This window comes from Nansenia antarctica, assembly GCF_963989245.1.
Source record: "Nansenia antarctica genome assembly, chromosome: 8".
NCBI classification, from domain to species: domain Eukaryota; kingdom Metazoa; phylum Chordata; class Actinopteri; order Argentiniformes; family Microstomatidae; genus Nansenia; species Nansenia antarctica.
The window spans coordinates 23,130,284-23,146,838 of NC_137678.1; the positions used below are offsets into that span (position 1 = coordinate 23,130,284).

The following is a 16,555-nucleotide window of genomic DNA, read 5'->3' on the forward strand; positions in this document are numbered from 1 at the left end:
ACACGCCGACAGTAGCTTTGGAAACCTCTTGGCTAAACTGTTGGTATGTCCTTCTCCATGTCCTTCTCCATTGTTGTTAAAAAATACAATCTATGCGTGAGCTCAGCAAAAATGTAATTATGGTACATTGTAAGGGTCAAACTGGGGAAGCCGTTACTGGCGATAAAAGTGGTTTTGTTTTGTATCCAGTTTGGTTAACACTATTCTTTGCATGGGGCAAGACCTCACTGCCTAATCAATTGGCTTGCATTTAAAACCAGCTTAAAGCCTGCTAGATCACAGTTCCTTATGACAAACCTAGCCGACTACTTCAAAATATACTATATTACATGACTATTTAATAATGGCTATGGATGTGCATCTATCGAACTTGATTTTCACCCGCTAGAGAAGCTGTGAATGTTTATTGTGACTTTGAGTAACTTCATGTTTTTCGTCACTGGGATCATCTTCTAACACTCGCAGTTGGAGTACCTTCTGAAGAAAATCTCCATGGCGATGAACCAGGAGTGGGACGGGAAGCCCCTGGAGGACCTTCTATCCCAGGAAGCCTCTGTGTGGGAGGAGGGCATGTCGGTGTGGGCGTTCCTGGAGCACATGGGCGCTGGGCGGCTGCTGAGGGTGGGCAGTGTGGAGGGCTTCAGTCTGGCCCTGGACCAGGTCTTTCTGGAGATGTACCACAACATCCTCAAGCGGGTGAGTGGAGAATGTTTACGTTTTTTCCCATTTAGCAGACACTTTTATCTAAAGCATCGTTTCTCAACGGGGGCGGTACCGCCCCCCAGGGGGCGTTCAGACAACATCGGGGGGCGCTGGAACAAATATTTTTTAAAGGGGGGCGTTGAGGTGTTCTTGGGGGGCTGTCACGCATAAAGTATTTTTCTCATGAAAAACAGCTGTCAGCAGTGTTATTACGGGTACGTTCGTAAATGCACGAACGGTCAGTTCGCTCGGACAAACCGTCTTTTCAAAGGTAGTATGGGTAGATCGCATGGCATTGAACAAAAAAAAAAGTTTGCCTATCATCCATCCTCACTATGGCTTTTGCCACTTGATTGACGTACAGGTAAGCCAGTCTGCGATCTGATCTTTTCACCTAACACACGGTTCACCACGCATGCGCAGTCAACAGCGCCAACTACAAAATACTAAATACCGGCGAGACTAATTACCTAGTTAGCCTTCCAATTTCTACTATTTACTATGTAATACTAAAGAAAGGGTATACAAATGAGTGGGGAAGCTGGACCAAGTAAGAAACCAATAACGTACAACTTCCATCCAGAATGGGAGGAGGACTTTTTTACACGATGTGCAGTGTTTCCTCCAGGATTTTTCCAATTAGTGGCGGAGCGGCTACCTTTCGATTTTTTTTCCGCGTGCACGCGCATAAAACGCGCACTGGCGCTCAAAACAAAGACTAGAGGGTGGCAACAATTATAATTTCTTAAATAGCGGTTAAGTCATTAAAGCCGAGAAGGTGATTTTATATAGAAGGTGATCAAATACCAATATATCCTACAGCTGCAGCGGAACATGTGGAACGCGCATTACACACACACACACAGAAAGAAAGGTGCTTGCACGTTAGGTGCGAGAATGCTCGGTTAACCCATTAGCGGGAACATTATTTGTTTCACAAAATAGGCTGATTTAATTGACCATGAACATCAGAGACATACATTACGAATGTTCATTTAAAATACTCTATACTGAGCACTGGTATAAGAACATGAACCAGAGAACAGCAGTAAATGCAATAACCCACAGTCGTCGCTGATGATGTTGCATTTTCGATTAGGATACGGGATTAAAGGCACCGGCGACGGGCTAAGAGAGAAATCCAAATGTCCCGCTAAATTCGAACCAGTGGTGTAGTCTAGGTGATATGCAGGACTACGCCGTATTACCCACTAGGAAAGGCCAAGGATTTCCATATACCCACTTAAAATTGTGTGAGGATACATAACGGCGTTTTGTGACAGAACTTTCACTTTCATTCATAAAATTCACCCCGTCTGTGTTACGAAGCACTTGACTTTGGACCATTGGGACTAGCGTCATATACCATTAACGGGGGGAGATGCGACATGAAATATGTCAAAATGCAGCACTATCATGCACAGATCAGCCGTATAACATGTAATTTATATAGATATATATAACGTTAGACAGGGAGCGCAGTTCCGAAATGAACGATATGAAAAAAATCACAGTATACCCACTAGAAAAAACTAGACTACACCACTGATTCGGACCAATCACAAAACTGTTTTGAAAGCGCGTCGCCTCGCGCCGCGCGCCTGTTGAGAGATTCAGTCTCGATTGCAGTGCGAACACAAACGACGAGGTTAATTGCAACATTGTAACATATTGTAACTACGCCCTAAATCGTAACGAAATGTTGGTCTGGAAGCGGCCTAAATCTAGCTTCAATCTGCTTTTTTTCTGTTCTCCGGTCATAATAACTTGCTGCCTTTCTGCGCAGCCTGAATCAAAGTGGACTGTCTGAATAGTGGCGGAGGAAATTCTTTCGTGGCGGCCCGCCACCAATAAATGCATATAGAGGAAACACTGATGTGATATTGGAAGTGCGTCTGTCTGATCTGCAGATCTACGATGGCTGTTTGGAAGAAGGGAAATGTGGCAAAAGAGCGAAAACGTACGGCTGCAACGATAGCTTCTTATCGCGTCAGTCACGTTCTTGTTAAACACAAGAAGAAAACAAAGACGGCGAAATTGTGAAAAAAGCGTTTCTCGAGGCTGCAGATTGCCTTTTCGATGACAGATCCACAGTGGCTGATGACACCTTGCAAGCCTGCCTACACCTTACAACCAGCTCCTACAGCCCTGACTACTAGAAACTAGCTGCCTCCTCCCAGTGCCAGGTCTCCCACTAAGGTAGAGAAATGCATGTATTTCCTCCTTTCAAACTAGGGAATTACCTGTTTTGTATCTGGTTTACTTTTCTGTTTGTTGGATCAGTAGTTGGCTATGGTACTGCAGACTGGCTGTCAGTATGTGAGTGAGAGAAAGTGACTGTGTGTGTGTGTGTGTAAGAGAGAGAGAGAGAGAGAGAGAGGGGGGGAGAGAGAGTTTGTGCTATGGCTCCCTATGCAGACTGGCAAGTGTGTGTGTATGTGTGTGTATGTGTGTGTGTCTGTGTGTGTGTGTGTGTGTGTGTGTGTGTGTGTGTGTGTGTGTGTGTGTGTGTGAGTGAGAATAGCAAAGAGGGAGAGAGAAAGTGTATTGTACTATGCAGGCTGGGAACTGTGTGTGTGTGTGTGTGTTTGTAGTACGTGCGTGTACGTTTGCAATGTTTAAACTAGACTGGTAGATCTTGGCAGACTGGCTACTTGAAAAGTAGATCTTGGTTCAAAAAAGTGTGGGCACCCCTGCCTTATACCATACCACCATACCAGAACATCACAGCAGGAACAACCTATCTCAAAAAAGCGATCATATTGTAACCAGTCCGGAAAGCTCTCTGTCGCTTACCAATAATCGAACCTAGAGAAATCAGCTACGAATGTCCCCTCCCCTCGCAGGTTCATTACAGTATATTACATAAATGTATTACTGTTAAGTGTTGTTGTGGATGTTATCCCTAGTGCCATTCTGAGGTTAGCATTGCGATGTGTTCGTCTTAACGTTTACAAACTAAAATATACGATCGCTTTTTTGTGATATGTTGCTCCTCTGATGTCCTGGAAACGAACACATAAGCACTCCGAACAGCTGTCAGCGTCTTTTGTTGCTATAGGAAACCACTACTCTGTCTGCTTGCGATTGATCAGCTGTCAGCAGTGTTATTACGGGTACGTTCGTAAATGCACGAACGGTCAGTTCGCTCGGGCAAAACCGTGTTTTCAGTCAGAGCACCCATCTCTGAGCGCTCCCAGAGCGCAGAGCTCTGAACTTTGGAACTTTGTTATGTTTTGATATGAGAAATTCGAACTAAGTGGTCAGTTTATGAAAATAATACCATAGAATACTAAATAAAGTATTTAAATAATAGCCCCCTAGCGTTTGCCGCCATATTGTGACACCACCACCCCCCAAAGTCCAATCAAAAATGAATAAATATTAGCATCATAAAACAGCAATTTGGCGAAATGCAACACCAGCACACTTAAAAAACAAACAATGTTAGTTGTAATATACAGTTTTGTAGCCTACTGTTTGTTCTGCACCGGTCATGTGTGAAATTGCTGCTGTGTTATTGTTGTTCTGTGATATAACACAGAATATTAGTCAACATTAATATTCAGGGAAGAAAATAAGCCTACTTTTTTTGATGGGGGGCGGTAAGAGACCTGGATAATGGACAGGGGGGCGCTGGCCCAAAAAAGGTTGAGAACCACTGATCTAAAGCAACTTCCAATTATGTTACATGTGTCTCCCTGGAGTAACTTAGGGCTAAGTGCCTTACTCAAGTACACACTAGTGGTGGTGTTCCCAGGTCTTACTCAAGGGCACACCAGTGGTGGTGTTCCCAGGTCTTACTCAAGGACACACTAGTGGTGGTGTTCCCAGGTCTTACTCAAGGACACACTAGTGGTGGTGTTCCCAGGTCTTACTCAAGGACACACTAGTGGTGGTGTTCCCAGGTCTTACTCATGGACACACTAGTGGTGGTGTTCCTAGGTCTTACTCAAGAACACACTAGTGGTGGTCTTCCCAGGTCTTACTCAAGAACACACTAGTGGTGGTGTTCCCAGGTCTTACTCAAGGACACACCAGTGGTGGTGTTCCCAGGTCTTACTCAAGGACACACCAGTGGTGGTGTTCCCAGGTCTTACTCAAGGACACACCAGTGGTGGTGTGGGTTAGCTGTTTAACCCTTCATATCTTTATCTGGATCATTATCCAGGTGGGTGTGGCTTGAACCAGTGCAAAGTGCATTGCGACAACAACATCTTCAGTAATATAATAATTAAGGCCTAATGATAAAACTGTTGCTTATCTAACAATTGTCTTTGTAACATAAAGCCATACAACTGTTTATTTTTGATCTAATAGTAAGTAAGTAAGTAAAGCTTTATTTATATAGCGCCTTTCGTACATGAAATGCAACTCAAAGCGCTAATACAGCAATAGTCTACAGGTAAAACACTTCTGAAACAGGCTTTCATTTTTTTAAAGGTATGGGCCTATATTCAATTATTAATTGGGACTAAATTCAATTAGGACTAAAATAAATGCAGACTGTAAATTGATTGAGTGATGGAATCAATCAAATGATTGAGAATCCAGATCAACAGTATTGCGTACTGGAAGTTACTTGATGGTGCAATATTCTGTTTAATGTTATAATCCAAATACTAATTAAAGAGCAGAGAAACAAATAGAATCCAATGGTTATGACTCTCTCCCTCTCATTGCTGTCTCTCATTCTCTATCCCTCTCTCTCTGTTTGTCCTCTTTCTGTATGTCTATCTGTCTCTCTGGTTCAGGGTTACATGTGGAAGAAGGGCCATGTACGCAGGAACTGGACAGAGCGTTGGTTTGTCCTGAGGCCGTCCTCTATGACCTACTACAGCAGTGAAGACCTCCGGGACAGGAAGGGAGAGATTCAACTGGACAAGAGTTGTGTGGTGGAGGTGAGATAGAGTAGTGTGTGTGTGTGTGTGTGTGTGTGTGTGTGTGTGTGTGTGTGTGTGTGTGTGTGTGGATAGAGTCTGAGGAGATGCAGTAGTCTCCTAAAATATGTTGATTTGGGTATTTTGGTGCTATATGGATAACATTATTTGTATTATTAATTTAACATTTGTACACATTATAAAATATTTTTCACATGGTAATTTCAGTCCTTTATGGTATATTTTGTATTATTCCTGGTGTACATGCCACCTCTCTCCATATACCGCTCTCTCTTGGTTTCCTTGTACCATCACAAACCATTCTCTCAAATGTTTATTTGAGTGTTGTGTTACATTGAAGGAGAACACCAATAATGTCTGTCAGGCTCTGTCAGTCATTTATACAGATGGATAATAATAACTTTATTCATACAGATGGATCTGTCAGCACTGTCAGTCATTTATACAGATGGATCTTTTCAAACATCCTTCCCAGCTCTTGTCACCACGTTGTGGTAGTTTAACACATCTTCATAACTCTGTCTGCTACAGCGTTGAGGTAGCCCACTGTTACAAAGGCAGTTTGAACCTTTTAAACCCTAACCCTAGACCTACTGTACAGTTGGGACCAGTTGAGACCAGTTGAGACCTCCTGTACAGTTGAGACCAGTTGAGACCAGTTGAGACCTCCTGTACAGTTGAGACCATTTGAGACCGACTATACAATTGGGACCAGTTGAGACCAGTTGAGACCAGTTGAGACCTCCTGTACAGTTGAGACCAGTTGGGACCAGTTGAGACCAGTTGAGACCTCCTGTACAGTTGGGACCATTTCTATTGGAACAGACAACTCAAAGAAGTGTAGGCTAGCTGAGGCAACAGACACGTTTTGGTGTGTACATCATTACATACTACACACTTTTAAAATATAGAATATCAGAAGTACTATTTTTATTTATTTATTTATAAGCCTCAAATATACTTGTTGTTATTGTTTGCCATTTGCATTGTGCAGGAAACGTTCTTGTCCCTTCTCTCCTTCTCTCCTTCTCTCCTTCTCTCCTTCTCTCCTTCTCTCTTTCTCTCTTTCTCTCTTTCTCTCTCTCTCTCTCTCTCTCTCTCTCTCTCTCTCTCTCTCTCTCTCTCTCTCTCTCTCTCTCTCTCTCTCTCTCTCTCTCTCTCTCTCTCTCTCTCTCTCTCTCTCTCTCTCTCTCTCTCTCTCTCTCTCTCTCTCTCTCTCTCTCTCTCTCTCTCTCTCTCTCTCTCTCTCTCTCTCTCTCTCTCTCTCTCTCTCTCTCTCTCTCTCTCTTTCTCTCTTTCTCTCAGGCGTTCCCTGACAGGGAGGGGAAGCGCTGTCTGTTCTGTGTGAAAACGCCCAGTAAGACGTACGAGATGAGCGCCGCGGACCAGAGGCAGAGGGTGGAGTGGACCCAAGGTGTGTGAGTGTGTGAGTGTGTGAGTGTGTGAGGTAGTGAGTGTGTGAGTGTGTGAGTGTGTGAGGTAGTGAGTGTGTGAGTGTGTGAGGTAGTGAGTGTGTGAGTGTGTGAGTGTGTGAGGTAGTGAGTGTGTGAGGTAGTGAGTGTGTGAGTGTGTGAGTGTGTGAGGTAGTGAGTGTGTGAGGTAGGGAGTGTGTGAGTGTGTGAGTGTGTGAGGTAGTGAGTGTGTGAGTGTGTGAGTGTGTGAGTGTGTGAGGTAGTGAGTGTGTGAGTGTGTGAGTGTGTGAGGTAGTGAGTGTGTGAGGTAGTGAGTGTGTGAGTGTGTGAGGTAGTGAGTGTGTGAGGTAGTGAGTGTGTGAGGTAGGGAGTGTGTGAGTGTGTGAGTGTGTGAGGTAGTGAGTGTGTGAGTGTGTGAGTGTGTGAGGTAGTGAGTGTGTGAGTGTGTGAGTGTGTGAGGTAGTGAGTGTGTGAGGTAGTGAGTGTGTGAGTGTGTGAGGTAGTGAGTGTGTGAGGTAGGGAGTGTGTGAGTGTGTGAGGTAGTGAGGTAGTGAGTGTGTGAGTGTGTGAGTGTGTGAGTGTGTGAGGTAGTGAGTGTGTGAGTGTGTGAGTGTGTGAGGTAGTGAGTGTGTGAGTGTGTGAGTGTGTGAGGTAGTGAGTGTGTGAGGTAGTGAGTGTGAGTGTGTGAGTGTGTGAGGTAGTGAGTGTGTGAGTGTGTGAGTATGTGAGTGTGTGTGGTAGTGAGTGTGTGAGGTGGTGAGTGTGTGAGGTAGTGAGTGTGTGAGTGTGTGAGTGTGTGAGGTAGTGAGTGTGTGAGTGTGTGAGGTTGTGAGTGTGTGAGGTAGTGAGTGTGTGAGTGTGTGAGGTAGTGAGTGTGTGTGAGTGTGTGAGTGTGTGAGTGTGTGAGGTAGTGGGTGTGTGAGTGTGTGAGTGTGTGAGTGTGTGAGGTAGTGAGTGTGTGTGTGTGTGTGAGTGTGTGAGTGTGTGAGGTAGTGAGTGTGTGAGGTAGTGAGTGTGTGCGTGTGTGAGTGTGTGAGTGTGTGAGGTAGTGAGTGTGTGAGTGTGTGAGGTAGTGAGTGTGTGAGTGTGTGAGGTAGTGAGTGTGTGAGTGGGCTGTAGTGCAGTGTTCAAGGAGCAACTGTAATGAGGCAATGTGTGTGTGTGTGTGTGTGGGTGTGTGTGTGTGTGTGTGGGTGTGTGTGTGTGTGTGGGTGTGTGTGTGTGTTGTCAGGCATTCAAACAGCCCTCCGTCTCCAGTGTGAGGGGAAGTCCTCCCTACACCAGGAGCTGAAGCAGTGTAGGAGGGACCAGCGGGAACGTCAGGAACTAGAGATAGAGAGTATTATCCAGGTGAGAGGAGGAGAGTAAATATGGAGAGAGAGAGGGGTGGGGGGGTGGGGGAGTAGTAGGGGGGGGTAGAAAGGGAAGGAAAGAAAAGATCACTAGTAGTCTTTCAAATGTGTTTAAATAGTTAGTTCAGGATGTTGACACTATTTGTTAGTTTGTTAGATTTCTTTCTCCAAAAGTTTGGATTTGAAATCAAACTTACTCTGAGATTAAGGTAGAGCTTTCAGCTTTTATTAGATGATATTTGTGTACATATTGGTTTCACCATTCAGAAATGACACTTAATTATTTTTTTAAATGAGCCCTATTTTATGACACCAAAAGTGATGTTACAGATTTATCAAATGTCCAAATGAAGCACTCATGTTTGGTATTGGGGAGACAATCCTTTGCATGCAATAACTGCCTGAAGTCCACTGCTCTTTAACGCAGGGTATCGGGCCTGTAATGCAGCGGCCATCTTCAGTTGTTGTTTTGAGGTCTTCTTGCTTTTATCTGGTGGATTATCTGAATGGTGTCTGAATGGTGTTCACACATACCACCAAATAGATGCTTCACTGTCTCATTACTTACGCAGGTCACTGTATTAAGGCACACTGGATTGCCGCCATTGTGCCGTTTTCAGTGCCACAGTCCGTGCGAAGCCGCATTGGTATGACCCCACATTCTGAGACATAATGCAGGTAGTATTGAGCAATGACCCCAGGGTCATTGTTGCTTGCTCCACACACCAACCACAGCACTTTGCGGGAGTAGCCATCTATACAGCCACTAATGGCCAAACCGTATGGTTTTAATTTATCATAGCCATCCACATGCCAGACATGGTTTGGTCCATAGGAGCTGTAAACTCTCCTTACAAATCTTCGTCTTGCACGAAGTTGAACTCCTGACGGATCAAGCTCTCTCATCAAAGCCATGACTTTATCCCTACTCACTGTCAGAGAGTACTTCTAACGCAATGTCTGCCACATCGAACGGTAACCATAATGCTGGCCTGGTCCCTTCAGCTCTTCTTGTATGGCAGAACATACAGTAGCAACAGGAGAGTAATTTGTTTGCCTGCACAAAGAGAAACTTCTCAATTTGCTCTTCAGAGAGCGAAGGCTCATTTTAACATTGTGAGTCGTTGCCAGGAAATCCAACATTTCATCGTAGCTGTAGCCATCATGGAAGTACTTTCGAATCAGATCCTCTTCTGTGGGGCTGTCTGATGCTGAGCCTGATAAACAAAAAGAAAGAAAAATATAATAAAGACAACATTTTCTGCTAGGACAAGCTGCAGCACATCATCTGATCTGCCTTCTCTTCAGGACTTAACTTATACGCCTTGAGTACCAGGTGAAGTGCAGGAAAGATTATGGCAGACCCCTCTGACCCTGAACACCATTTGTTTGAACCCCTTCCCTGCTAGTAAGAGGTTGAGGTCTATCAAGACCAAAAGTTCAGGCCATAAGACCTGTTTCTACCCCATGGCAGTGGGACTCAAAAACACTCCCTATACCCAACTGTTTAATCATATGCATCGAGAAATTGTATACAATTATTATATAACTTACATTTCTAATAAATTAGTCTACAATCTAATCATGACCTCAATCTTACATTCAGGAAAGTAGGCTTCCATACTGAAAACTATTGCATTAGTATTCCCAAAGGTGTGTTGTACCCCATATTCTGCAAACAAACTCAAATACAATCATCATGTTGCCTTCAGGTGCTGCCAAAAACTGTACATTTTTGCCACATGAGCCACAGAAGACTTGAACAGTCCCCAGATCTTGGCCACAGAAAGGACAAAACATGGCAGCCTGGAAGACAGGCATTGATATGGTTGATTATTTAATATTAACACAATTATAGTATTAACATTAATACTAACACAATTATAGTATGGAACCCCAGCCAGGCTGATAACCCTCCGTCGCGGGAGGGGAGAGTGCCTCAGTCGGCTGTGAATTCCCAATAAAGAATCCCTCCACTGCACAAGCTTCTACGAACCCTTCGTAGGGTGTAGGGCATAGAATGAGCCCTTCGGTTTGAAATACAGCACATGTTATCTGCAGACATAAATAAGAAATATAATATGTACCTTTTATGTCGCCTCTTCACTCCACAACCTCTTCAGAACTGCTTTTCGGAACTTCTTCAAAAACACGTCTCCGGTCCGTTCCACTTATCGTTCCCCCCCAGAACACTTCCGTTGTGAGAACACTTCCGTTGTGTTGTGAGAACACTTCCGTTGTGTTGTGAACTGAATTGCAGCGTTTTCTACACTTCCGTTGTGTTGTGAGAACACTTCCGTTGTGTTGTGAACTGAATTGCAGCGTTTCTCTATATGCAGCGCGTTTCTCTATATGTAGCGCGTTTCTCTATATGCAGCGCGTTTCTCTGTAGCGCGTTTCTCTATATGTAGCGCGTTTCTCTATATGTAGCGCGTTTCTCTATATGTAGGGCGTTTCTCTATATGTAGCGCGTTTCTCTATATGTAGCGCGTTTCTCTATATGTAGCGCGTTTCTCTATATGTAGCGCGTTTCCGGTATTTGCAGCGCGTTTGCCCTTGTCGGCCACCGTACTTACCACTGACCGTAACGTAACGTTAGCTAGCATACCGATAGCATTGGCTAATTTAACGTCACTCACCTTGGCTTTGACGATGAAGAAATTCTTCACTTTCCACACGCCAGCATTAGTTACCCAACCAGAGTGGAAATATTTGTAGCTTTCGGTGCTTTTAAAAGCCTTCATCCTGGCTGCGGTGTATGGGGATGGATTATCCACCAGATAGATCCAGATGTCACCGAACACGAGATCAGGCAGGGACTTAGCTGCATTTAGTGGTTCAAACACAGCCGCGGGGGCTAAATATGGGTCGCAAGTGCCCAATATGTGTAGCTTTTCCGTGTATCTTGATAGTTCTTCATGGGTGAGGTGGTCTAAATAGTAGGCAGCCGGTAAATTGCGTCCACTCGCCATGTTGAGCGATGTTGCTATGATACTTTTTGCCCGTCAGGTTGGTGGTTGCTAGGGAAGAAACCACGTGACTGAAAGCTATGATATTGGACAGGGGGACATGATTTTACCAAGGTCTCCGCCCGAGACGTGGGTGCGCTCCGGGCTCTCTCCCTGCTGATTGCGCGATTTCCTCTGTGTGTGTGTGTGTGCTGTGCACACTTGCATTTTATAACGTTGTATTTAATAATGTTTATTCCGTTCTGCTTTTATTTGATAGTCGGGGTCTTATAGGGCTCTCCCAACCCGAGGTGCTCTCCGCGCTCTCTTCCTGCTGATTATGGAATTATATTTATCACTGCGATGTGGTTTAACTAGCCAACTCCGTACTACGTTAGCGGAGCGAGTTACGTGTGAAATTAGCTTTCATGAATTAGTTTTCATATAAAATGTTATATATTATATAGCTGACTAGTGAGCCTGCATCAACCTTAATGCTATTCAAGTGCAAGAAGATTACATTTGTCTTCGCAGTTTAAGATACACACATTAATCTGCTGCGGGAGTAAACACAGCGCACTAGAATGACGTCACAGTCGCCACCTGGTCTGAACGTTCGAACGATTAGCAAACGATTAGCAAGAGCGTTCGAAACGATTAGGCCTGCCAGGTTTTGGCATGACAGCTCCTTAAAAACCATTAGAATGTGTGTGTGTCTAACGTCGCGCAAGACTAGGCTGCTCAGGATACCGTTGAGACAGTGTCCGAACACTCTCACCATGACAAACGACCAGGGGGTCAGAAGAAGAAGATAACACACAGCAGTTATGTTTTTAGGATGCACAGATATTTTGATAGTTATTTTGGGTGTATTCTACGTGCGTTCTAAATCTAAAGCACTAATTGGCCAGTTAATTGATCTTCAAACACATTCCCTCCTGACTAGGTCAGTAGGCCTTATCAGGATCATGTCCTTATCAGGATCGCTTGTGTAAACATCACTGTTGCCAGGCCCACAGACTCCCATGACTTGGGATTCGATTAACAAGTTAGAATACAGTATAGAAGAATAGACGTATCATTAATCATTAGTTATGATAGTATAACATCAGTATAGGAAAATAGAATATCATAACAGCAGGTACAAAATTGTTGTTAGCACATAGGCAAAATAAGCAATCTTCTAGTTATTTTAATACAAATCCCCAACACTATGCTTCCTGATTGGGTTGTTGTATCTAGCCATGCTACAACTAATGGCTGCGTTCGTAAATTCGCTCTGAGCGCGCCGGAGCGCACACTGGGTTCAACGTCATAAACGGACCAAGTAATTTGATTGGACAAGAGGCATTCCATGAGTGCTGATCAGATTTCCAGAGCGTATTTACGAACGCAACCAATGATTCATCGTAGCCAGACACCCGGCGAACTAGTCTTTCGTCTCATGAGGGGAGAAACTATTTATTTTGGTGTTCGTATGTGTAGTAGTAGTAGTAGCCAGCTTGATAATGTGATGTTAATGATATGTATTGTCACGATCCAACTGTTCCTAGTTGTCATGGTAAGCTCAGGGGGTGTTGATTGGCTACCCAGGGTACATGGGGGAGTGGCTTGCCTGTTGGCGGGACTCTCGAAAGGTATATGACAGGTGCTCATTAGCTACCTGGGGGAGTCGAGAGTCGAGAGTCGAGAGAGTGGAGAGTGGAGAAGAGTAATACTGATTGAGACGCCTTAGACAATTGGACAATTACTATCAAGACTATTACCGTGGGGAATAGTGGATTACCCCCGAGGTCGTGTTGTGTCGTGTCCGGTTTTGTTTGTTATGTTATATGTCAATACTGAACGGGAAGGAAGACCCCACTGAACGAACGTGCGGGCTGTTCAGTATCCCCGCGGACCACGCCACGATACATCGGAGCCAGGTAAGCCATTTCCCCTTAAACATCTACCTGAGTGCTGTCAGCTAACCCTGAGCTAATCTACCTGTGTCCGGCCTCGGCCCTGTGTGGGAACGAGCCCATTGACTATCAATGTACGCACATTGCTGTTGGGTCGTGACATAATTATTTGGAAGGTATGCAACAACTACTTAAATTCATTAGATTCCAGACGATATAGAAACCTGTAACACACTTTACCTGTCCTGTTCTGTTTTAGATTTGTTCTCAGACGGATTCTCTGCCTGGAGAGGAGGATGCTGGGACTTGTAGGCGCTCCGAGGGGAGACCTCCTCCAGAATGGCGGCAGACTCCTGAGGTGTACGTTGAGGTCTTTGGTTGCCTGCTCCAACTCCACACACCACATCCAGAGGGTGTGGCTCTCCTCCCCGTCCCCTAACAGTGGACATCGTCATCAGATCCTTAGAAAGGGGACTCGGTCCCCCTATGGGTCCTTATCACAACACACACTGGGTAGCCTCCTTACCTTCCCCTGTTTGACCCAGACGGCCCTTCTCTCCCAGGACCCCAAGCCGCCTCCTCCTTCCTCCTCCTCCTCCTCCTCCACGGCGGCGGGGATCAAGCTCCGGACACGGCTGGCGGTGACCTTGCTGTTCGGCGGGGCCCTGCTGGGCAAGTGGTGGTACGTGCGCTCGGAGAAGCAGCAGAAGCTGCAGACGCAGCGGATCGAGCAGCTGAAGAAGGTGGCCCTGGGCCAGGGTGGCTTCCACCTCCTGGACCACAGGGGGCAGCGCAGGACCAAGCGGGACTTCCTGGGCAGCTGGGTCCTCCTGTACTTCGGCTTCACCCACTGCCCGGACATCTGTCCCGACGAGCTGGACAAGCTGAGCGCGGCGGTGGCCGAGTTGGACCTGGACCCGTCCCTGCCGCCCGTCCAGCCTCTCTTCGTCACGGTGGACCCCGAGCGGGACGACGTGGCGGCGCTGGCGAGGTACGTGAAGGACTTCCACCCCCGCCTGGTGGGCCTGACGGGCACGGCGGAGGAGGTGAAGGAGGCGGGCCGGGACTACCGGGTGTACGCCGCCGCGGTCCTGATGTACCTGGTCAACCCCGACGGCCTCTTCCTGGACTACTACAACAGGATGAAGAGCGACGCGCAGGTCGCCGAGAGCATCCGGAACCACATGAAGACCATGTCAAGTTGCTATGACGACGACGATGTGTGTCGAGGAGTCACGGACTCACCGGACTGAGCGATTTGGCGACCCGAGAGCGAGGTTGCTTTTCGTTCTAGAAACTTCTGCCCTAACTGTGGGGGAGGGAGGGAGGGAGGGAGGGGAGGGAGGGAGCGAGGGGAGGGGAGGGAGGGAGGGGAGGGGAGGGGAGGGGAGGGAGGGAGGGAGGGAGGGAGCGAGAGAGGAAGGGAGGGAGAAAGCGAGAGGGGGAAGGAGGGAGAGAGCAAGAGGGAGGGAAGGAGCGAGAGAGAGAGAAGGATGGAGAGAGAGAGCAAGAGGGAAGGAGGCGTCTGGACTATTAGAGGGAGCTACAGGACTGGGGGTGGAGAGTGGATGATGATGGGGATGATCCCTCGTCCACGCTCCTCCACCCCCGGTCTTGTAGCTCCCTCTACAGGCCAGGTGCTGCATGCTCCCCACACCCACCGTTTGATCAGTTTCACAGATCTGATACGATTGGGCGTCTCTGGGCTAAAGCAGCTGTACCTAGCTTATCCTACATTGCTTACACCCGTCCAGGCCTGTCAGATCTGTGAAGGGGAGTGAACCAGAGGCGGGAAGGTAGTACCTTCTGGAATGAAACACAGCCAATTCTGTAGCAACACTGACAATGTGGCTAAACTGGCTAAACTGAAGACCTTCTAGAGATATTCTCAATGTGAAAACGAGGGCCTGTTAAGTTATTCACTGATCAGACTGAACCACAACGTGGATGGATACTTCTCGATACGTCTGTGGCAATCGATTCTATCTTTGTACCATCAGCCTACTCTTAGGGTACTTAACTACCGTCGTGAATAATGATTGTGTGGTGTATGTTCATTTACTTGGCATCCTTGCAGCATGTATATAAATTGTCATTTTAATTATATACAGTCATCTGGCCACCTTATAAAGACTTTTGTTCTTTACAAAACAATACAATTTCCTACAGACATACAACATTATACTAAATACATTTGGTCATGGCTAACATTTTATTATTAATAAGAGCCGGGCATCTTTCCATTGACGTATAGTTATTAGAACCTAGGACAGAGCCAGCAGAACAGGACATGTAAAAAGTGTGTCCTACACATCCAGCACAGTTGCTGAAACAGTTGTGGAAAGGACAATGTGAACGGAAACTACCAGAGCGCCAGCACAGTATGGTTGGGCTCGGCCCTGTTGGTGTATAAAGCCCCTTAGAAAACACACTCACTCACACTCTCACACACTCACACACTCACACTCACACACACACACACTCACCAGCTGCAGGGAAGCAAGCATGTACTTGCAGGCCTCAAAGTTGTCCAGGCCGTGGACTATGGAAGCGAACGACTTCCTGTTCCCGACCTCACCCAGGGCTGCTACGACCCGGTCTCCGTAGTCATGGATGTCGAAGGTGGGACGCTCCTCCTGGAGAGAGGGGGGGGGGGGAGGGAGGGGGAGAGGGAGGGGTCAGGGGGACTAGAGGTTAGCTAATAGCCAGCAGAGCATAGGGGGGGCTATGACTGTGTCTTTTCTGTGTCACTGGGAGCCTCCTCTCGGAAGGACGGTAAACGTGAAATGTGAGTCAGGCCAAAGTGTGGGGAGGGAGGGAGGGAGGGGGAGGGAGGGAGGGGGAGAGGGAGGGAGGGAGGGAGGGAGGGGGAGAGGGAGGGAAGGAGGGAGAGAGAGAGAGGGAAGGAGGGAGCGAGAGAAGAAGGGAGGGAAGGAGGGAGCAAGAGAGGGAGGGAAGGAGGGAGAGAGCAAGAGAGGGGAGGAGGGAGGGAGGGAGCGAGAGAAGAAGGGAGGGAAGGAGGGAGCAAGAGAGGGGAGGAGGGAGCGAGGACAACATCAGCAGGGTGAGAGGAGGCAGCATGTATGACATCACCACAGGGGGTCTGGCAGAGGGAGGGACACAGTGTGACCTGGTCTCTCCAGGTACGGCGTGGTGCACCCTGGGACAGGAGACCAGGGGGGCGTGGTGCACCCTGGGATAGGAGACCAGGGGGGCGTGGTGCACCCTGGGACAGGAGACAAGGGGGGCGTGGTGCACCCTGGGACAGGAGACCAGGGGGGCGTGGTGCACCCTGGGACAGGAGACCAGGGGGGCGTGGTGCACCCTGGGACAGGGGAC

The 16,555-nt window shown here is 47.0% G+C and overlaps 1 protein-coding gene and 1 pseudogene across 2 annotated transcripts in view; both read left to right on the plus strand.

Moving 5' to 3' along the window:
• The window catches only part of LOC308163477 (differentially expressed in FDCP 6 homolog), a gene marked incomplete at both ends in the record, with an annotated part of 47,011 nt that extends 38,628 nt beyond the window's left edge, over positions 1-8,383 (plus strand). Inside the window, 4 exons of the mRNA XM_080537661.1 lie at positions 466-696; positions 5,457-5,603; positions 6,909-7,017; positions 8,247-8,383. Of these exons, the coding sequence (XP_080393787.1) occupies positions 466-696; positions 5,457-5,603; positions 6,909-7,017; positions 8,247-8,383 (624 nt within the window). The remainder of the gene's footprint in view (positions 1-465; positions 697-5,456; positions 5,604-6,908; positions 7,018-8,246) is intronic.
• Positions 8,384-13,147: 4,764 nt separating this feature from the next.
• Positions 13,148-14,426, plus strand: LOC308163478 (protein SCO2 homolog, mitochondrial-like; annotated as a pseudogene). Its single transcript has 2 exons — positions 13,148-13,240; positions 13,780-14,426. The product of its transcript is annotated as a protein SCO2 homolog, mitochondrial-like (transcript).
• Positions 14,427-16,555: the final 2,129 nt, after the last annotated feature.